The sequence below is a fragment of the Tamandua tetradactyla genome, chromosome 2 (genome assembly GCF_023851605.1).
Source record: "Tamandua tetradactyla isolate mTamTet1 chromosome 2, mTamTet1.pri, whole genome shotgun sequence".
Taxonomy (NCBI): domain Eukaryota; kingdom Metazoa; phylum Chordata; class Mammalia; order Pilosa; family Myrmecophagidae; genus Tamandua; species Tamandua tetradactyla.
The window spans coordinates 170,767,287-170,791,187 of record NC_135328.1 but is presented as its reverse complement, the minus strand read 5'-3'; the positions used below and the strand labels follow the sequence as shown (position 1 = coordinate 170,791,187).

The 23,901-nt window shown below is 34.0% G+C and overlaps 1 protein-coding gene across 1 annotated transcript in view; it reads right to left on the bottom strand.

Moving 5' to 3' along the window:
- EPS15 (epidermal growth factor receptor pathway substrate 15) overlaps positions 1-23,901 on the bottom strand; it is a 217,478-nt gene that overhangs the window by 89,228 nt on the left and 104,349 nt on the right. The window contains exon 13 of the mRNA XM_077149693.1: positions 18,547-18,619. Coding sequence (XP_077005808.1) covers positions 18,547-18,619 — 73 coding nt within the window. The remainder of the gene's footprint in view (positions 1-18,546; positions 18,620-23,901) is intronic.

The window sequence follows — 23,901 nt, the reverse complement described above, 5'->3', positions numbered from 1 at the left end:
TGAAGTAAAAGAGTAAAAGAGAGAAAAAATTCTCTGAACAATAAGACTCAAAACCTTAGTTTTGTATTTACTGTAAACAAACCCAGGACATTACAAAGAAACAGCTGCTGGAAATTTCCCTAAGGAAGCAGAAAACTGCCAAATGGCTGACTCTGGAAAAAGCAAAGATCTTTCGCAATGGTCCTGGTCACAACTTTTAGTAAAATAAATTTAATTATTTTAAACTAATTAATTTTTAGTAAAATAAATTTAAATTATTTTAACTAAAATAAATTTAATAATTGGAAATAGTTGTTAAAGAAGGGCATAAGAACTCCCAAAATTTCAGTTTTAGGCCCTCACCTAAAACTTTCAGCAAGCTAGGCTTCATTCTGCCCCAAGGCCTAACCACCTAAAGCAGTTATGGGGAGAGGTAGGCATAGAAAGGTATGGCAAGGTGTGGTTTAGAATTATTTTTTTACTGGACTTGGAGATTAGAAATGGTAAGCATAAAAAATATTATAGAATTGGCCATGTTTGTTAATATTATGCTTTTCCAATACCTTTGCAATAGTAACTGTAGTAATCAGAACATTATTAAAATATAAATAGCTTGGGATAGGAATAACAGAATGAAACCTAATTACCAAATATCAGTAAGTAAAATGAAACATATTTGAGGGATATCGAAAAGTTTTCCTGGATTTTGGGCCTGGGACATATTAAACAGTTGCAGTAATTTTTCAGAACTTGATAGTCTACATATTTTTTAAATTATTCATAATTTTAAGATATTATGAAAACCAAGAGATTTTTTTCAACCTCCAATAAAAGGAATTTTATGATTGGGTATGTTCTCCATAAATCTATATACGCTTACTGATAAAATAAGCTACATTATAAATTCAGTCTCAAAATTCCTCTTAAAATAGCCTAAGCAGATAGACTGTTACACAAACTGAGCAAATGTATCTGCTAATAATAACACATATAAACTATAATAAAAAATATGCTAATGCTTCAAACATATATTATTATAGAAATCAGTGAAGTTTAGTAGGAAATAAAAATGGATTTTTTTATAACCTTGATTACTCGGATTTCAAAAAATCTGGCTTTTGGTTACTTGGCCAATATTACCTCAGCATGTAAAAGAATTTGAATTTGTAGCAGCTTTGTTAATGTCAATCAGTATATTTTTGTTAGTAGATGGTATCACAAATAGGGAAAACCTAATTCTTAGCATCAAAGAGTTTATATCCTAGTTAGAATATACTTCTACCAGGGCATAGTGTAAAACATTAATAATGAAGGAATAAAAATGCTGGAAGAATTTAAAAAGCAGACAGATAAATGACCTAAGAAGTCCTCATAGAAGAGATGATACAAGACATTTAAATAAGAAAGAAACATTTAAATAAATAGATCTCTGAACTAGTTTTTTAGACGTTTAATTCTTGATAACTTAATTCTGCAAACTAACATATTTCTGGTTTTATTTAACACTTGGGAACATTGTTAAAAAAAACTTAGGTTTTTTTCTAGATATAAATCCTTAAATGCCGAAAAGGTGATTCTATTTTAAACCTGGGGCTTTTTTGACCTTTGAAGGTAGTGCTGAATTGAACTGAGAGACTTTAGGCATATTGTAATCATTTGTCTGTTTTGAATATAAAGTATATAACCTTCATCCATTATTTCTGTAGTATTTCTGTCTCTTCTCCCCTTCATGAACACTGTTATTGGAAGGAAGTATACAGGGTCAAAAAGCTATGTGAATTCATTTATCAAATTTATTTGTTTATGTACAGTCTGGTTAAAAAAAGAAATTATAGGTAGAATGGATAAAGAAGGTAGGAAGTTTAACGAAATGAATTTTGTCTGTCATACTCATTGTTGACTACAAGCCCTGAATGGATACAGAAAGTAGTAGAGAGTTGTTGGAGGGGAATTTTGTTTGTCATAGTCATTGTTGGCTATAAGCTCTGAACGAATATACAGTTGTAAAAAAGGAGTTTAAGAAGTGAATTGTCCGTCAGAGTCAGTGCCAACCAAAATTTAGTAAGTCTCTTTATCATATATTTTGAAAAAGAAAGCTTTTGTGTCAAGCCAGGTATTCATAAAAATAAAGTTTAGTTTTTTTCCCTGTTAAAATAATGTGGGCTCATAGTCTGTGCTTAATATAAAGTTTTTAAAAACTTTTTCTTAATCCTCTGAGTATTCTGTCTAGGAAACAAAGACTTTACATTAAAACAATATCCTTGTTAATGTTTCTGTTGTCCTTATCATCCTTTATTTCAGAAGAAAGTTTTCTCACTTTTAAAGGAAAACTTACAAATAACTTGTTCTTTGACCTTGTATAAGTAAGGTACTAAAACAGTTTGACCTATGGCATAGGAGATGTTTCAGAAGTTTTACAGTGGTTAAAAGAGATTTTCTATTCTGTTGCTGGTTAAATTTGTATGAGTAAGCATTATTCACATATTTAGAGATGGTATAAAATTCCAAAAACTCTGACAGTGTTTTCACCATCCATGTTATATCCTGATATTAATCTGTATGATGTTAAACAATGGTATGGTGATGTTAGTCATGGTTTTAATTATTCTTAAAAAGCTATATATGGATAAAAAACATAAACAAATAATAGGAGGAACAAAAGTTAAAATAAATTGAGTAGACTGAAACACTAATGATCAATGAAAGGGAGTGGTAAGGGGCATGGCATATACGAGGTTTTTTTCTTTTTTTCTTTCTTTGGCTGGAGAGATGCAAATATTCAAAAAAATTATCATGGTGATGAATACACAACTATGTAATGATATCTTGAGCCACTGATTGTAATCATGTCAAGAATGTTTGTACATCAAGAATATTGGTATGTCTATTCATTGTTTATAATAAATATATTTTTAAAAAAAGGTATCATAGACATAGCCAAATTGTCAGTTGCACTGCTTTGCTCTAACACCTCTCTAAAAGTATATGTGGTCAGCTTATTACAGATGGTCAGAGCTCCATCTGTAATAAGGAAAGACTTAAAAAAAAGAAAGGCAGAAAATATGAGCAGGGACTCAGGGAATTGAATGATAGTATGAAGTGCACAAATATATGTGTTGTGGGTGTCCCGGAAGGAGAAAAGAAGGGAAAAGGAGGAGAAAAACCAATGGAAGAAATTATCACTGAAAATTTCCCAACTCTTATGAAAGACCTAAAATTACAGATCCAAGAAGTACAGCACACCCCAAAGAGAATACATCCAAACAGATGTTCTCCAAGACACTTACTAGTCAGAATGTCAAAGGTCAAAGAAAAAGAGAGGATCTTGAAAACAGCAAGAGAAAAGCAATCCATCACATACAAGGGAAACCCAACAAGACTATGTGTAGATTTCTCAGCAGAAACCATGGAGGCGAGAAGTCAGTGCGATGATATATTAAAATTACTAAAAGAGAAAAACTACCAACCAAGAATTCTATACCCAGCAAAATTGTCCTTCAAAAATGAGGGAGAAATTAAAACATTTTCAGACAAAAAGTCACTGAGAGAATTTGTGACCAAGAAACCAGCTCCGCAAAAAATACTAAAGGGGGCACTAGAGAGAGATACGAAAAGACAGAAGAGAGAGATGTGGAGAAGAGTGTACAAAGAAAGAAAATTAGATATGACATATAAAATACAAAAGGCAAAATAGTAGAGGAAAGTACTACCCAAACAGTAATAACACTAAATATTAATGACTTGAACTCCCCAATCAAAAGACATAGACTGGCAGAATGGATTAAAAAACAGGATCCTTCTATATGCTGTCTACAGGAAACACATCTTAGACCCAAGATAAATATAGGTTGAAAGTGAAAGGTTGGGAAAAGATATTTCATGCAAATAACAACCAGAAAAGAGCAGGAGTAGCTATACTAATATCCAACAAATTAAGACTTCAAATGTAAAACAGTTAAAAGAGACAAAGAAGGATACTATCTACTAATAAAAGGAACAATTAAACAAGAAGACATAACAATCATAAATATTTTATGCACCAAACCAGAATGCCCCAAAATACGTGAGGCAAACACTGAAAAGGGAAATAGACACATCTACCATAATAGCTGGAGACTTCAATTTCCCACTCTCATCAATGGACAGAATATCTAGACAGAGGATCAATAAAGAAACAGAGAATTTGAATATTACAATAAATGAGCTAGACTTAACAGACATTTATAGGACATTACACCCCACAACAGCAGGATACACCTTTTTCTCAAGTGCTCATGGATCATTCTCAAAGATAGACCATATGCTGGGTCACAAAGCAAGTCTCAACAAATTTAAAAAGACTGAAATCATACAGAACACTTTCTCAGATCATAAAGGAATGAAGTTGGAAATCAATAATAGGCAGAGCGCCAGAAAATTCACGAATACATGGAAGCTCAACAATACACTCTTAAACAACCAGCGGGTCAAGGAAGAAATTACAAGAGAACTCAGTAAATATCTCGAGGCGAATGAAAATGAAAACACAACATATCAAAACTTATGGGATGCAACAAAGGCAGTGCTAAGAGGGAAATTTATTGCACCAAACGCCTATATCAGAAAAGAAGAAAGGGCAAAAACTCAGGAATTAAGTGTCCACTTGGAAGAACTGGAGAAAGAACAGCAAACTAACCTCAAAGCAAGCAAAAAGAAAGAAATAACAAAGATTAGAGCAGATATAAATGAAATTGAGAACATGAAAACAATTGAGAAAATCAATAAGACCAGAAGTTGGTTCTATGAGAAAATCAATAAGATTGATGGGCCCTTAGCAAGATTGACAAAAAGAAGAGAGAGGAGGCAAATAAATAAGATCATAAATGGAAGAGGAGACATAACCACTGACCCCACAGAAATAAAGGAGGTAATAACAGGATACTATGAACAACTTTATGCTAATAAATACAACAATGTAGATGAAATGGACAACTTCCTAGAAAGGCATGAACAGCCAACTTTGACTCGAGAAGAAGCAGATGACCTCAACAAAGCAATCACAAGTAAAGAAATTGAATCAGTCATTAAAAAGCTTCCCAAAAAGAAAAGTCCATGACGAGACGGCTTCACATGTGAATTCTACTAAACATTCCAGAAAGAATTAGTACCAACCGTGCTTAAACTCTTCAAAAAAATTGAAGTGGAGGGAAAGCTACTTAATTCATTCTATGAAGCCAACATCACCCTCATACCAAAACCAGGCAAAGATATTACAAAAAAAGAAAACTACAGACCAATCTCTCTAATGAATATAGAGGCAAAAATCCTCAACAAAATTCTAGCAAATCAAATCCAGCAACACATTAAAAGAATTATACATCATGACCAAGTACGATTCATCCCAGGTATGCAAGGATAGTTCAACATAAGAAAATCAATTAATGGAATACACCATATCAACAAATCAAAGCAGAAAAATCACATAATCATCTCAATTGATGCAGAGAAGGCATTTGACAAGATTCAACATCCTTTCCTGTTGAAAACACTTCAAAGGATAGGAATACAAGGGAACTTCCTCAACATGATAAAGGGAATATATGAAAAACCCACAGATAATATCATCCTCAACGGGGAAAAACTGAATACTTTCCCCCTAAGATCAGGAACAAGACAAGGATGTCCACTATCACCAATGTTATTCAACATCGTGTTGGAGGTTCTAGCCAGAGCAATTAGACAAGAAAAAGAAATACAAGGCATCAAAATTGGAAAGGAAGAAGTAAAACTATCACTATTTGCAGATGATATGATACTGTATGTCGAAAACGCTGAAAAATCCACAGCAAAACTACTAGAGCTAATAAACGAGTACAGCAAAGTGGCAGGTTACAAGATCAGCATTCAAAAATCTGTAGTGTTTCTATACACTAGTAATGAACAATCTGAGGGGGAAATCAAGAAACGAATTCCATTTACAATTGCAACTAAAAGAATAAAATACTTGGGAACAAATTTAGCTAAAGAGACAAAAGACCTATACAAAGAAAACTACAAAAAACTGTTAAAAAGAGATCACAGAAGACCTAAATAGATGGAAGGGCATACCACGTTCATGGACTGGAAGACTAAATATAGTTAAGATGTCAATTCTACCTAAATGGTTTACAGATTCAAAACAATACCAATCAAAATCCCAACAACTTACTTTTCAGAAATAGAAAAACCAATAAGCAAATTTATCTGGAAGGGCAGGGTGCCCCAAATTGCTAAAAGTATCTTGAGGAAAAAAAACGAAGCTGGAGGTCTCACGCTACCGGTCTTTAAGGCATATTATGAAGCCACAGTGGTCAAAACAGCATGGTCCCGGGATAAAGATAGATATATTGACCAATGGAATCGAAGAGAGTGCTCAGATATAGACCCTCTCATCTATGGACATTTGATCTTTGATAAGGCAGTCAAGCCAACTCACCTGGGACAGAACAGTCTCTTCAATAAATGGTGCCTAGAGAACTGGATATCCATATGCAAAAGAATGAAAGAGGACCCGTATCTCACACCCTATACAAAAGTTAACTCAAAATGGATCAAAGATCTAAACATTAGGTCTAAGACCATAAAACGGTTAGAGGAAAATGTAGGGAGATATCTTATAAATCTTATAATTGGAGGCGGTTTTATGGACCTTACACCTAAAGCAAGAGCACTGAAGAAAGAAAGAAAGAAATGGGAGCTCCTCAAAATTAAACACTTTTGTGCATCAAAGAACTTCATCAAGAAAGTAAAAAGACAGCCTACTCAATGGGAGACAATATTTGGAAACGACATATCAGATAAAGGTCTAGTATCCAGAATTTATAAAGAGATTGTTCAACTCAACAACAAAAAGATAGCCAATCCAATTACAAAATGGGAAAAGACTTGAACAGACACTTCTCAGAAGAGGAAATACAAATGGCCAAAAGGCACATGAAGAGATGCTCAACATCCCTGGCCATTAGAGAAATGCAAATCAAAACCACAACGAGATAATCATCTCACACGCACCAGAATGGCTATTATCAACAAAACAGAAAATGACAAGTGCTTGAGAGGATGTGGAGAAAGAGGCACACTTATTCACTGTTGGTGGGAATGTCAAATGGTGCAACCACTGTGGAAGGCAGTTTGGCAGTTCCTCAAAAAGCTGAACATAAAATTGCCATATTACCCAGCAATACCATTGCTAGGTATCTATTGAGATGACTTAGGGCAAATACACAAATGGACACTTGCACACCAATATTTATAGCAGCAGTATTTATAACTGCAAAGAGATGGAAACAGCTGAAATGTCCATCAACAGACGAGTGGCTAAACAAACTGTGGTATATACATACGATGGAATATTATGCAGCTTTAAGACAGAATAAACTTTTGAAGTATGTAACAACATGGATGGAACTTGAGAACATTATGCTTAGTGAGACTAGCCAAAAACTAAAGGACAAATACTCTATGGTCTCACTGATATGAACTGACATTAGTGAATAAACTTGGAATATGTCATTGGTAACAGAGACCCTCAGGAGATAGAAATAGGGTAAGATATTGGGTAATTGGAACTGAAGGGATACAGACTGTGCAACAGGATTGGATACAAAAACTCAGAAATGGACAGCACAATACTACCTAACTGTACTGTAATTATGTTAAAACACTGAATGAAGCTGCATGTGAGAACGATAGAGGGAGGAGGGCTGGGGACATAAATGAAATCAGAAAGAAAGATAGATGTTAAAGATCGAGATGGTATAATCTAGGAATGCCTAGTGTGTATAATAATAGTGAAATGTACAATGTACAAATTTTAAAAATGTTTTTGCGTGAGGAAGAACAAAGGAATGTCATTATTGCAGGGTGCTGAAAATAGATGATAATTAATACTTTTAAATGTCACCTTATGTGTGAGACTAAAGCAAAAAATGTTTATTTGTTACAAAATTTCTATTTTGACTAGAGCATTTTCTAATTTAACTCATGTAGATAGTTTGATTGAATGTCATAAGTACTTGGGACCTCAGGTAGGACATGAGATTTTGTTGGTTTGTCCAGAGTGATGCCCCGATGAATCCCAGAGTGATTTGATCAGTGACTGGAAAAGTATTTGCAAGCCCCCTTCTGGGAATGGTGAGAACGGGGAGAAATTCAATTTCCGCAAGTTGAATTCTTGATATTCTCACAAGCAGTGTGGACAACCAAAGCTATAGGCTGAGCCCCCAGTTTGGGGTTTGTTCATATGAAACTTAACCCCACAAATGATAGGTCAAGTCTACCTAAAATTTAGGCCTAAGAGTCACCCCCAAGAGAGCCTCTTTTGTTGCTCAGATGTGGCCTCTCTCTCCAGCCAACATGACCAGCAGTCTCACCACCCTCCCCCTCTCTGCGTGGGACATGACTCCCAGGGGTGTGGACCTTTCTGGCAACGTGGGATAGAGATCCTGGAATAAGCTGAGACTCAGCATCAAGGGACTGAGAAAAACCCTAGAAAGAGCTGAGAATTAACATCAAGGGATTGAGAGAACCTTCTCGACCAAAGGGGGAAGACTGAAATGAGACAAAGTGTCAGTGGCTGAGAGATTCCAAACAGAGTTGAGAGGTTATCCTGGAGGTTATTCTTATGCATTAAGTAGATATCCCTTGTTGTTCAAGATGCAGCGGAGAGGCTGGAGGGAACTGCCTGAAAATGTAGAGCTGTGTTCCAGTAGCCATGTTTCTTGATGATGATTGAACAATGATATAGCTTTCACAATGAGACTCTGTGAATGTGAAAACCTTGTGTCTGATGCTCCTTTTAGCTACTGTATCAACAGAAGAGTAGAACATATGGAATAAAAATAAATAATAGGGGGAACAAATGTTAAAATAAATTTAGTTTGAAATGCTAATGGTAAATGAAAACGAGGGGTAAGGGGTATGTTATGTATAATCTTTTTTTCTCTATTATCGTTTTATTTCTTTTTCTGTTGTCTTTTTATTTTTTTCTAAATCGATGCAAATGTTCTAAGAAATGATGAATATGCAACTATGTGATGATATTAAGAATTACTGATTGTATATGTAGAATGGAATGGTATCAATGCTTTGTCTGTTAATTTTTTTTAATTAATAAAAGTTTAAAAAAAGGCACAACAAATATAAAAATTATATTTTATCTGTCAATTAACATAATCTGGTAAATACGGAAAAGTGAAACAAAACAAAACTTCTGCTATGGTTTAATATAAAACAATTGTCTAATATTTTTATTTCTGAAAATAGCTTCATTTAAAATACTTATAAAATTTAGAGCTTAGATTATAAGCTTTAATTGTTATCTTTAAATTCTGAAATGTAAAAAGAATAAAAAAATGAAAAAAAAAATTCTGAAATGCTTTGCTCTTTTTATAACCTAGTAGTTCCCCGGAACTTTAAGTACCTGTGTGACATCTGAGTCTCAGATTTAGTCCTCCAGCCCTGAAAGTCAGCATAAGTCCATATAGTAACAGTTAAAAAAAACTGAAAAAGATCAAACTTTGATAAAGATGTGATGAAACTGATCTGGTTAAAACTAAGTTCAATCAATATACAAGGTAAAAGATAATACTGTCTGTATTTTAAAGCTTTAACTTTTGTGTGAGACAAAAGAGAAATGTTTATTCTGTCCAAAATTTAATCATTCTGTAGCACTCTAAATGTGTCTAGTCAGTTAATTTAAACAACATAATTCAGGCTTATTTGATATAGACCCTGGAATAAAGAATAAAATCTTAATATTCTGTGTAAGTTAATGTTATACCATAATGCATTTGAGAATAGTTTGGGTAGAAAATGTACGAGTGTTTGTTAGTTCCTTGAGGGACTGGGAAAGATAGAACTACCGAACTTCTTCACCTGGGGAATTTCTGATATTTTCTTAAACAAGAGGGGCTCTAAATTTAATAGGCCAATGCCTCAGTCTTGAGGCTTGCCCTTATGAAACTTAATTCTGTAATAGGAAATTGAACCTATTTATGATTAGTGCCTAAGAGTCATCTGCAGAAAATCTCTGCTGCTGCTCAAATGTGGTCTCTCTAAGCCAAACTCTGACCTTTTCCCCTTATGTGGGACATAATTTTCCAAGGGTATAATAAGTTAAGACTGGCTCTAGCATTGTGAAACATAATTGGCCCGGGCATCATGAGATACAAGTTCCAAAGATGAGCCTGGCCCTGGTATTGTGGATTAGCTGACCAAAAGGGTGGAAAAGAAATAGAATTTCAGTGGCTAAGAGAGTTCAAAACGAGTTGAGAGGTCATTCTGGAGATTACTTTCATGCACATTTCAGCCAGATATTGAAAAGTGCCACAATACGGCAACACCCAAGAAACAGTATTCCTAGAAACCCAGAAAGAAATCCTGGGCTCCACAAAATTTTGCTTATTAAAGTTTGTTTTTCAGAGACTTAAAACATCCAGATTGCTCCAAAGCTAGTGAAGTTTTGAAACCCAGAAATACTGCACTCTCCAAGAACTCTTTTCATCCTTTAACTCCTTTGCCCCTTAATGACAATGCCCCTTTCTGGCCTTGAAGCAGACAGAAGAGTTGTCTTTCCATATATCCTTCAAGACTGAGAGATAATTATCAAATGAGAGGGAGGAATTGTAACAGAGAAATTAAGATTTAAGGAATGATTTTGATTACTGAATCATTATATTTCTTTTTGCTTTCTGGCATAGTGGTGTAGACAGAGGGAAATACCTGAAATCCCTAAACTATAATTCAACTGTCCTGATATCTGAAATGATTGTAAAAGCCCTTATCTTGTGCCTTTGTGATTGTAAGAGCTGTTACTCCCTTTAATTGGTCATTTTCTTGTATGGGAAAGACCCTAACGCTAAGGAAAAATTTGAAGTCAGCCATTAACTAGTTTCAATATTTGTAAATCTTATTGGCTAGACTCTGCTATTGAAAGATAACTTGTCTCCCTTCCTTTCAGTTTACACCTTTATACTGAAATGACAGCTCTGCCTTCCCTCCCTTCATCTTATTTTCCTATTGAAATGATAATGAAAACACTGTCTTCTTTTCTGCTTTGAACTTGCTATCTGAAATGACCTCATCTCCCCTTGTTAAAATCCCTAAAAACCTTGAAACTTTGAATGCCCTAAACTCGGGGAGACAGATTTTGGCCCAATAGATCATCTGCTCTTCTATTACGTGCCTGGTAATAAACACTTTCTCTCTTTGAAAACAAAATTGGAGCCTAGATTATAAGCCCTTATAGCAGCCAGACTTAGTCTGAAGTTGTAAATGTATGTCTAGATCCTGAGACTCTGAGCTTTACGTGTATCAGCTAGTATTTCCTTGGAACTTTGAATAACTCTGTGATACCTAAGAGTCAGAAATGGAGTGCTGCAGCCTTGAAAGTTTGCATAGCTATTTATAATAACAGGTAAAGTAACCAAAAAAGAGATCAGGCCTCAATTAGAGTTAAAAATGAAGCCGATGTGGCTGAGTCTAAGGTAAATCAGAATAAGGGCAAAAGATGATAGTGCATGTACTTGAGACCTTCACTTAACTATATGAGACCAAAGGCAGTCAGGTTTATTACGTCTAGAAACTAAATTTTCAGTAACACATAATCTAAATCAATGTGTCTAGATAGCTCAATCTAAAATACCCAGACTTTGGAGCCCAGAAGAGGAACAAGGCCTTGTAATTCTGTATAGCTTAATGTAATACCTGATATATCTCAGATGATAATTAAAAAGTATTGGTAGACTTATCAACAGATGAGTAAAACATATGAATTAAAAACAAATAAATTATAGGGGGAACAAATGTTAAAATAAATTTAGTTTGAAATGCCAGTGATCAATGAAAGGGAGGGGTAAGGGGTATGGTATGTACCATTTTTTTTTCTTTCTGTTTTCGTTTTATTTTTCTGTTGTCTTTTTATTTCTTTTTCTGAATTGATGCAAATGTTCTAAGAAACGATCCTGATGATGAATATGCAACTATGTGATTATATTGTAAATTACTGATCATATATGTAGAACAGAATGATAGGAATGCTTGTGTTTATTTGGTGTATTTCTGTATTTAAAAAAATAAAATAAAATAAATAAATTTAGTAGACTGAAATGCTGGTGATTGGTGAGGGGAAGGGGGAGGGGGTATGGTATGTATGAATTTTTTTTTCTTTTATTTCTTTTTCTGGATTGATGCAAATGTTCTGAGAGGTGATCATGGTGATGAATATACAACTATGTGACAATATTGTGAATTACTGTTTATATACCAAGAATGGAATGATCATATGGTAAGAATGTCCATGCTTATAGGTTATGTTTAAAAAAAATTTTTTAACTAACATAAAAAAAATAACAAAGAAACAAACAAAAAAGTATTGGTAGTCTCTTTTGGGTTCAAAGAGGGGTGTGTGGAATATACATACAAAACTATTAAAGTTTCCCACCTGGGAAATCCTGGGCACCCTCTCTACCATTGGGGACTCCCAAGAAAATAGGCCAAGCTCTGGATTTTGAGGCTTGCTCATATGAAACTTGTTTCTGTAGGGGAGAAACTAAAACCACCCATAACAAGGTCTAAGAGTTGTTTGCAGAAAACCTCTTTTGTTGCTCAGATGTGGCCTCTCTCTCTCAAAGCCCAACTCTTCAATGAAAATCATTACCTTCCCCGCTTCATGGGATATGACTTCACAGGATGACTCTGGCAATATGGGATCAACAATGCCTTCCGGACCAAAAAGGGGGAAAGTAGTGTAATAAAATAAGGCATCAATGGCCAACAGAGATCAAATAGAATCAAAAGACTATTCTGGAGGTCACTTTAACGCAAGCTCAGTTAGCTAGTGCTAACTGCTATGGTTTACTAAACCCTAATCCACATCACTCCTGTTGACTATTAAGAACACCTAGGGCTCAAACTGAGACTCTATAAACTTTTCATGCATTAAGTTTGCTCTCCTAAAACCTATAATTCCCAGAGAGTTCCTAAGGAAGATAAAGACTGAAACCCAGAAGGATCAGCCTCTCCAAGATTACTGATTGATTGTATCCCCCTATCCTCTAGTGCAGATACCTCTTCTTAACATGAAAAGGTCAGAATGGGTATTGCCCACATATCCCTATAGACTGGGAGAGGAGGAGGTATAACAGAGAAAATAGGATTTAACAAATGAGTATGGCTGCCAAATCACTGTTTTAATTTTCCCTCTAGTTTCTAGCTAGAAGGAAAAATCTGAGATGGTGGAATAGTAGTCCACGAAAAACTCTAGGATGTGTTCTGTAACTACTTGTTGAAGTGTACTTTGAAAATTATTGCTTTTTCTTTCTTTGCTTTGTATATATATTTTACCACTTAAAAAGCATTTAAAAAAAACATCAATTGTAAAGCAAAATGTTTAAGTCAAAGAACTGAAAGGGGTCTGTTAAACTAGGATAGATGTTAGAAAGCCCCATTGAGCAGCCTGCCTTTTTATTTCCCAATCATATAATTTTCAAAATGTTCTAAACAGCATTATTACTAAGAAAAGAATGTTTAGCTCATGTATCTAATTTTATTTCTGACTAAAATAAGTCATCTCCTTTAACCTAAGAAAACAAACAATTTCGTGAATTAAAATGAAAGAAACATGGACAATTACCTTGAATGACTGAATTTTTACTGGTAAAGTATAAATAATTGGGAGTTTCTTTTCTATAAACAAAAACAATATGGGGGGCAGGTCACAGTGGTTCAGAGGACAGAGTTCTTGCCTGCCATGCTGGAGACCCGGGTTCATTTCCCGGTGCCTGCCCATGCAAAAAACAAAACAAAACAATATGGAAAAATCTGTATCATAGTACCTGCTGTGTTTCTAATCCTTTTTTTAATTTCTGTGGTTTCTGGCTGTGACTTGTCCTATTTTTAATTTCATGAGCAAAAATTGAAGTTTATTCATTTTTATTGTGAATAGCTACTTTGAATTTACCTCCAATTAAGTATATATTACCAAATGCAGTGGAAGGTATCCAAGGTACAATTTCTAAGCTTAAGGAACTTCCAGTATAGGCTGGAATATACTGGAATCTATATACACACAAACCAAAGTAACATTACAAAGGAAATACACAGTACATGCCATACAAATGGCACAGAGAATACATCTCTGGGAGTTTCAAAACAGAGGAGTCTGTTGTAGACTGAAGAGAGAGAAGGGAAAGTTTTTGAGAAATTCTGGGAATTGAGTTGGGCTTTAAGGCATCAATGCAATTCACACAAGCAGGGATTAGGGTGCATTCTAGATAGCAATAACAAAAGGTATAAGGATAGGGATAAGGAGAAATGTATATAGTGCACAGTTTAGAGTCAGACAACAGAAAGCAAATTGAGCAAAGGCAGGAAGTTTTTATTTTGACACCTTTTTCTCTATCCCCAATTTATCTGTGAGTAATGACATCCTCCCATCATTAACAGCAGCAGTAAAAATTTTCACATCTGAGAGCCATAATATTAAAATTGATTTAAGAAAAAAGGCAAGAAGGGGATGGCGTAAGCACTTATGTTCTGGCTTTAAACTTTTAAATGTTAGGTGATAAAGGTGGCAGCAGTGAAAAAAGGAAAACATGGACAAAGTTCAAAAAGAAGCCAATATTTTTTCGAGAAGGTGAGACTCATTTTAGACATACTGTGTTTGAAGTGATAATCACCAAAATATCCAACTAGAGACGTGAGGGAGTTGGGAGGGAGTCAGATCCTGGGAAAAGCAGCAAAGGCAAAGGCTCAAAGAGGTAGGAGAATACCTCAAGCGAGTAAAACCAAAGAAAGCAGTACACACCTCTGGAAGAACCAGCGGATTTGGTCTTAAGATAATTGCTGGCCTTGCAGAGAAAAATAAAAGCACAGCACAGGTAACCAGCAGACTGAACAGGGTTACTGAAAGGCCAGGAAGAGCAAAAAGGCCACATAAAGCAAAGCACAAAAGTAGAGAAAAATGCATCAAAATGAATTGGAAGTGGGAACTGTGGTAGATTAAATTATATACCACAATTTAGACACATTATTAATTTTAATCCGCATTCTTGAGGGGGTAAACTCATTGTAAATAGGACTTCTGAAGATGTTATTTTTAGCATGGGTTTGGCCCAAATGTCAGGATTTGGAGGCCTTCTATAAAGAGCCAGAGGCTGAAAGTCAGCAGGGAACCTGGAAGAGGACCTTGCCACGTGAAGACAGAAAATCCAAAGAACCACAAGGATCACTAGTAGCAAGCACCAGAACATTACAGTCTTTGTAGAGAAAGCAAGTCTTGCTGATAACGTGATGCTGGACTTCTGGCCTCTGAAATCATGAACCAATAATGTCTGTCGTTTAAGTCAAGCTACTGTATTTGTGATAGCAGGTCAGGCAAACAAAGACAGCAGCCATAGTAAAAACAAAGATATTAGTGCTGGTGTGAAGACAGAAGTCAGAGAAGAAAGAGCTTCAAGTTGAAGGGAGGGTGGTAAAGAAATGACTCTGTGATATAGAATAACAATACTAATGAGAACATATACTTAACACCTACTGTGTATCAGTCACTATGTTAGGCACTTTGCATTATCTCATTTACTTTTATAGCAATTCTAAGTGTTTGGCATTTTTATTATCCCATGTTACAGAAGAGAAAACTAAAATATAGAATGGTTAAATTACTTAGGATCACAAACATAGGAAGTGGCATAACCAGGAACTGAATTTAAGTCTGCCTGACACCAATGTCTTGCTATAAACCTCTATGCAAAATGAAGAAAAACTGAAAACTAAAAACACCAGAAAAACAAAACTAAGCATCTGCTGACTTCTCAGAAGAAAATTTTCAGTAAGACTGTACACAGGCAGTTTAAGATAGGAGAGAATGTGGATCTACCTTCTCTTCTTAAAAAAGAAAAGAAAAGCCAGAACCATTAATATTTTAAGAATGCCTTTCACAGTTTTTTCCCCTTGGGACAGGATCACTTTGGGCCCAATTTCTCTACAGAACTTGATGAACTACTGTATCTCATAAGAGTTAATAGTAATTATTTCCTGAAAGAAAATTTGAAGTCAATGATTAGTTTGGTCTTCAGGGAAATATCTTGAACTGAAAATTTTCAAGATGATATTTCATAGGATAACAGATGGGGACTGAAAGTTTGGAAATTAAATATATAACAGATTTTTTAAAGTAATTGCACTGAGGAGACTAAACAAATATAAAACAACAAAAACAAGACTTCTAGAGTTTTGGCCACATCTAAAGAGACTTTGGTTGCTGTGCTTGAGATATGAGGTCATATAATCACCATCTGTGACTTTCAATACTGAGAAAAGCAAGAACACTAAGAAAAGCCAAGTTTGGATTAAGCAGACACTCATTGATAGGTCAAATTTCCCTTATGTCTCTTCTCTGACATTTTCATTTTGTCATTTCTCATTAACACTTCCATTAAAAGGTGTAGTCAGAAAGAAGAAGTGAAGTATACATTCTTTAATATAGCTATTTACTAATAGTTCTTTTGCTATTAGAAATCAGAAAATGAGTACTGGTAGTTTGAGTTATTTTTGGATTTTAATTATCCATGTTATTCCTAGTCTCTGCCTCATTATCAATGGGTAAATCAGAGTTAACTCAATAGGATGCTATGGGTAAGGAAATCTACTTAATACTAGCGTTGGTTAAGTAGCACTAAAATAAGAGTTTTAATTATTTGTAGATGTCAATTAAACATGTCATGCTTAGTCTAGTGCCTCATTACCATGTATAATGCAGAGTTACCTTTACTGGAATAGAATGAGTAATGAATCTATTAACCCAAACTTTTAACCAATCCATTGCTCTTTTTCTTTCAATTTTTATGTTCAACCATTAGCACTTGGTCTGTACTAACCATGACCTAAGATATCTTACCCTTATAGCACCCTATGCAGAAAAATTCAACAATTTTAACTTCCAAGGCAATCATGCATTTTGGATCTTGCAAAACTTAAAATTAAACATGCACCACTACTAAATAAACAAGGACAAGGACATTTTGACTGATGACACAACTTCTATAATTAAAGAAATCAAATATTTGAGGAAAACCTATTCAGCTTAAAAGAAACAATGTAAATTTTAGTTCTCTTCAAAACTGGTTACTAAAATTCACATCTTCAAAAGATGTGGTAGGGTAAAAACAACAAATAGATGCACTTAAATAAAAAAGATGTTAGTCTATCACAAGAACATATGTACTTTGAAACAGCAAGTAGTTAAATTTAGAAGCTGCTCAAGATTACATCAGTAACCAAATCTGTTTATTCAGATTGAGAAAACTTTTGTAGATTATTTCGCTTTTCATTCTTAAACTAATTTAGCAGTGACTGCTTAAAAGTCCATGACATTTTTACCTTTCTTAAGAAGCTCAAATATTGTATCAAAAATAATGTAATTGAGGCTACCCTACCCCCACCTCATCTCACTGACAGCAAGAAAAATATTATTGACTTCAGCATCACTTTAAGGAAAATTCCAGTACATATAATAAATATAGTCATTCAATCAGAAAATCAACTTCTAACAAGAAATCACTCTAGCTTCTGCCTCAATCCTTCAATAAATCTTTTTTCATTCTAGTAGCCAACCTGACAAGATGTGGTGAATGTCTTACATCAAAGCAAAAGAATGGATCTAATGGTTTCTAATTTTCAACATTTAAAACCATTCAATCAAAAAAAAAAAGACTATTCAATCAAACAAGGTAATCCAACATAAAAGTAACAGATTAAGAAATGTCCATCCATGACTGCTAATGGCAACTATTATCAGTGCTTCTACAACCAACCTCCTGTATATCCTACTACAGCATTCAGTAAATAATACCCCAATAACATGATCACACATAGTACTTACAGTTCTAATTGCAAAACTGTCCCATTTTTCCTTATTTTTAATGTTTAAAATATCCTTTTTTTGTATTATTTCCCAAACATAAATTGAATTTTATAGTTTTTATTATTTAAATGAAACTACTTAACACAGCACTTAGTGAAAATAAATTAAATCTCTTTATATCAAAGTTTAAGATATCTGGCTACCAAGCAACTTATAAAATATTATTTTAAATTACTCCCTATCATCTCCTTTACCCTACTAGTATTATGGGAAATATTCTAGGTTTTCTAGCTAACAAAATCTCACACCCACAAAAAAGCAATCTGCTTGGCTATAACAATGATCTCACTCATTTAATTTTACTGGTGTAACAATATTCACATTGTAAGTCATTCAAACTTACCTTTAATGATATGATATGCAAGAAAATATTATTTTAAATGTATTTTAAAAATTAGAAATCTATGCTGGAAAATACTGCTTTCTCATTGCAGTATAGTCTTTGTAGGCTAGAATTCAAAGCAAAAATGATCATTTTGCAAAAGAAAAACATTTATATTATATAAATATTAGGTATCCACTTGACCTATTCAATATCACATCCATCAGACTGTAAATAATCTTATACATTTAAGATTAATACTCCTAAATCAGAAATGGAATACCAAATGCTACAGTTCATTTACCTGAACCTCGACTGTCCTCTGTTTAATATTATCTTCTTTCTCCTTAAGGTCCTGTTCAACATTATTCTTTTCCCTAGAAGACCAACAAACAATGCAAGAATATTTCAGAACATCAGCTACAGCCGGTATGGTTATCCATCCTCCTAATCCTGAATCGCTTTTTAAATACATAGTGAAACATTCAATTTTTAAATGAAGGGCAGATTTTTCCACCCTCTTTTAATTATTTATGGAATAGAAATCAATATAAGCTCTGTTTGTAAAAAAAAAAATTGCTTTCTCACTAAAATGTGGTGAAAAGAGAATAGATTAAAAAAGGAAGAGAAAAAAAGTAATCAATGAAACACTCAGATTTCACTGATATCACTGTTGCTATGGAATTCTGTCCAATGAAAATTGCTGGTGAAAAAAAGGAGGGGTTGCATCAGCTCTGTAAGATTAACCCTTAAGTACCACTGTTAAATTAAATGAAAATGGCTAATAGAAAGTCAATAATATTAAGGAAAAGGACATTTACTGAAGTACTAATTTCTCCTTAAATCACAGGTGTGTACCAATTTTATAATGAAACATACAGAAAACTGAAAAAGTTGTTAATATCCAAACCATTTGCTCTATTAAATACCACATCTGTACAAAAAAGCTATTTTAGGACCACTATCAAATTCAATTGCTCAAACACATAAAAATAATGTTTCCAAAGTATAAAAGGAAACATTAGCATTTATCTCTTTCTACACTTCAGATCAAATATGCTAAGCTCTACTTTAACTTCTAATCATCATTTTCTAAACTCTTATATGCTTCTATTAGAGCTGGGGTCTTAATGAATGAATCCAAGCAACCTTAAATTCAGGATAATAAAATAAGGCTATTTCTTTTGATGTAATAACTTAAACACGCTACTACTTCCTTTTCTACAAAATGAGAGAAAAACAAGCCATGCTTGTATCTATAACAGAACTTTATGCCAGATCAAAAATTCTGCAGCAATACATTTTGGGGTAGGCAAAGGTAAAATAAGGCAATATAGAGAAGGAAAGATGGCACTTAAAAGTCCTCCACACTAGTACTGAAGTTTCTCCTTAGAGTTTTGTAAGTATGTTTCACTCTCAGCCCCAGGCGCAACACAAATGTGATGTCAGGCACCATTAAGCTCTAGCATAATATGAGATATTTATACTTGAGGGACAAGTGCATATTAAATTTATGTTTCTCACCTTCTCAGGTGGGATTTACTGAAGTACTAATTTCCCCTTAAATCACAGGTGTACACCAATTTTATAATGAAACATACAGAAAACTGAAAAAGTTGTTAATATCTAAACCATTTGCTCTATTAAATACTACATCTGTTCAAAAAAGCTATTTTAGGCCCACTATCAAACTCAATTGATCAAATACATAAAAATAATGTATCCTAAGTATAAAAGGATACTTAATATCTCACATTTAATGTCGACCAAAAAGCAACTGTTTCGGGTATACAGGTATAATATTCTATGATTTGTATGGAAAAAAGAAAAACATGAAAATAAAGCTATATGTATACCATTACTTTAAAACATCTGAGATAGCCAAGGAGCTCACCACCTGTTTATCAGATTGGTTTCAATGTCGTGGAGATTTTAAATAGTCCTTTACCATGCAAATTATTGTTGCAGCCCATTTCTCTCAATCTACTTATTATGTAAAGGTCATCCCCCACTTATCAAATAAAGTAAAATTTAAAAATGGAAAACATACACACACAAAAATCTGAAAATACCCCATAAATTCTGCAAGCTCTATCTTGGATATTTTCATTTCCTCCTGAATAAGCAGATGAGTGTTTTCAGTCTGCTGCAGCATTCAGGGATAAGTCACATGAAAAACTAGTTCCCTCTCTCCCCACAAACCAAATCCTCGGAGGCATTCCACACAGTCAGTATCAATTCAGCTCCTCACTTCCAAGAGTAGATAATAACAAAAATTAAAAACATTACACAGTGTCATAATTCAGCACTGCACACACAATTCTGCACATTAGTATTCAATCCTTTCTACTCCACTGTTAACTGCCATTACAGGCAGTGTCTGCTCAGAAGAACAAGTGTACATGAAGGAAAATAGGGCTGCACAAGAAAGGTGAGCAAAGGAAGGAAGCTCACTCAGTGAAAAAGGAAAATATTATAAAAGGATTATCTGCTCCAAGTAGCAAATATAGTCTATTAGGTAAAATGGAAGAAGTTTAGAGTACAAATTTTTCTTCAGTGTCTTTAATTTATAATTTGGACTGTGTGTATGTGTGTGTCAGGTGGGAGTGGTGGTCATGTACCCAAATATATTCAGGAGACCATTACAAACTATTAAATAAAATATAGGATTCTTTGGTCATTAATTTCTCTTAGTATGGAGATAAAATTTAACTTTCAATTCAAATTTACCTAGTAAAATTAGTTTCAGAATAATTCCTTTTGTTATGAAAGTCAAATACTATAACATACATTGTTAAAAAGAAAAACTTAAAAAATAAAATGTCCAGTAATATTACTTGCTACAAAACATTACAACTGAAAATCCATCCTATAAACCAGACTGAAGACCAAATTATTTTCTTAAAGATTTACATTATCATTGCAGAGAGGCCAAATTGTTATTGTCATCTTCCAATGGTTCTTAACCTCTAAAGCTATCCTTTCCATTTCAGGCAAGTAATGTCTAAGCATGTGTTTAGATGTACTAAGAATGCCTGCCCATATTTCTTACATTCCTCCTTCTTTCAAGTAACATTAATAATTTTAAAACCTGATTCTACTTTCCAGGCTTCCTGAAGACTTGAAATAAAAAATAACATTTATAATAAGCAGCTTCCCAAAGAGCCCACCAATATATGTAGATAAGGTAGACTTAAGATAGAATAAATAAGCAGCTGAGCATTTTGCCCAAAGAACTGCTCATCTCAGTTGTTGGATGAGGAAAAGCTATTACCATCAATTTAGTAACTTCCAGAAAAGGGGAGATAAGTGATGCTACACACCCTTCATCTTCGATCACTTCTCTGTCCCTATTTACCCCCAAGACACTTAAACATTTTGAGTAATCCACAAGTACTACCACCATAAAAAGAAGGACCACATAATGGCACTCCCTGATGTTTCAGAAGCTCACTGTTCTGATTCCATGGAACCTAGTATCTGAACCAGCAAGGAAAGCAAAGTCCAATCTAGTCTTTCAGAAGCCTAAATTTGACAAATGCATAAATCGCAGATAAAGTAGCAAAAAACTGTTCACAAGGACAGTCAGGCTCAAGGATCTTGAATCCATGAAATCCACTTTCATTTTCCTAGGCTGTGTTTATGAGGAGAAGTGAACGAGCCATCTGTCTTAATCTTGATATTTCCCTGATAGAGTCACATAGACAAGATTAAATCATTTCAAAGTCCTTCCCATGTAGATAATTTTACAAATTTTTTTCCTGAAGAAAAATCCATTGTTTACTAAATAAACAAACAAAAACAATAAAAGCTAAAAACCAGTCAGGAACTAGAAAGCTATGAAAACTTACAAAGCTATGTTTTTTCAACCATAAAACTTATAAAATGTTTTAAGGGCACATTTAACCTAAAGATGGTCCTATTAGTAAGTTCTTTAACTGCCAATCTCTTTTTACAAGCAAACACAGAAAAGCATGCCATTCTCATTCTGTAGTCTTCAGGAAGGTATTGGGTCTGGGACTAAGAACTAGAGACATGGATTTTAATCTGTCTCTGCCTTGAAATAGTATCCTGACTCTGATTAGGTCACATAACCTTTTAGAATCTCAGTCTTATTTTTCAAATGCAGGTGCTAATATTTCTAGCATTTTAAGATTTGTGAGGCAAAACATGTTAGATGCCATGTAATTAGGGGGAAAAAAGCAAGCCATGATCAAATGCCTTGGTTGCTTTATACTAATAATAATAACTTTATTCAGAATTTTAAATAATATTAATGGAGTAATTTTTAAAATTAAAAAGGAATTACATGTTTTAAAAAAAAGGTGATAAAAAAGGTGAGAAAACACTGATTGAATACAGTTATGAGAATATATAATGTAATCACTGAAATCTCTGCCCCCAAACCTTATTTAAATGTTATTCAAAATAAACTGCTCTGCTTTTAGAAACTCATAATGATTTTCAAAGCATAGGATTTGCAGTAAAATAGGCCAGGATTCAAATACTAGCTCCATCACATATCATCTTGGTTAAAATCACTACAGTAACAGTTATAATTTTAGCTGACGCTTCCCTTTTTCTTGGACCCAGCAATCCCTTCTTTTAGGATACTGATCTTCTCTCCCTTACCTACTTGCTGTCCATACAGTTTAAAAACCATCTGGATCCTACCTCTCTAGGCAATAATTGGCAGTTTTCCGACCAAAGTTAAACCAATCATAGTATCCCGACTCACAATCACAGTGTTTAATTCAAGAATAGGTCCATAACCAAAGTCAAAGCAGTCAGAATTTCTATTTAGGATTTTTTATTTGGAATTAAAAGAATACTACCACTACTACCACTTCTATTACTACTCCTACTATTAATAATAATTACAGAAGACAGATGCTATGTAATAAACACTTTACATGTATTATCTCATTTAATTCTCACATCAGCCCTATGTGATAGACACTATTATTACTTCTACATACTAGAGCTAAGGGAGCTGGGGCCCAGAAAACAGGTAATTTACCCAAGAACATACATCTGGGAAATAGGAGAGCCAGAATTCAAGTTTATGAAGTCTGATTCCAGAGACTTTATTCTTAAGAAAAATCTTTATAGTGAAATGATGACAATGGACAAATGTGAGTCAGGTGCTGATAGCAGTCACTGTACTGCTTGATGAATAATAAAATGTTCACACACCAAAAAGCTAAGGTAAAAAGTAGGGACAGTCTTGATAGGGTTTAGGCTCTGGTTCCCGCAATCAATCAACTACACCCTTACTCTTCCCAATTATATGGATTTATGAAATTTTCCTTTTTGCCTAAAATAGATTAAATTAGGTATAGCACCTCATCTTTTTAAGCCTTGGTTTTCTTCTCCTAAAAGAAGGATTTAAAAAAAAAAGTGCCAATTATAGTTGCAGAAAGGATTAAATTTATGCCAACATACCTAGTCATACTGGGTGCTAAATAACTGGTAAGACAGTAACAAACTTTTTTTTATGTATGCTGTATGGCGGGGTTACATTTCATTATTTTTCCACGTGAGTATCCTGTTATTGCAGCACAATTTGTTGAATTTTTGTTTGCTTGTTTTTTTACTGTTTTGTTTGTTTTTTGGGAAGTGTACATACCAGGAATCGAACTCAGGTCTCCCAAATGTG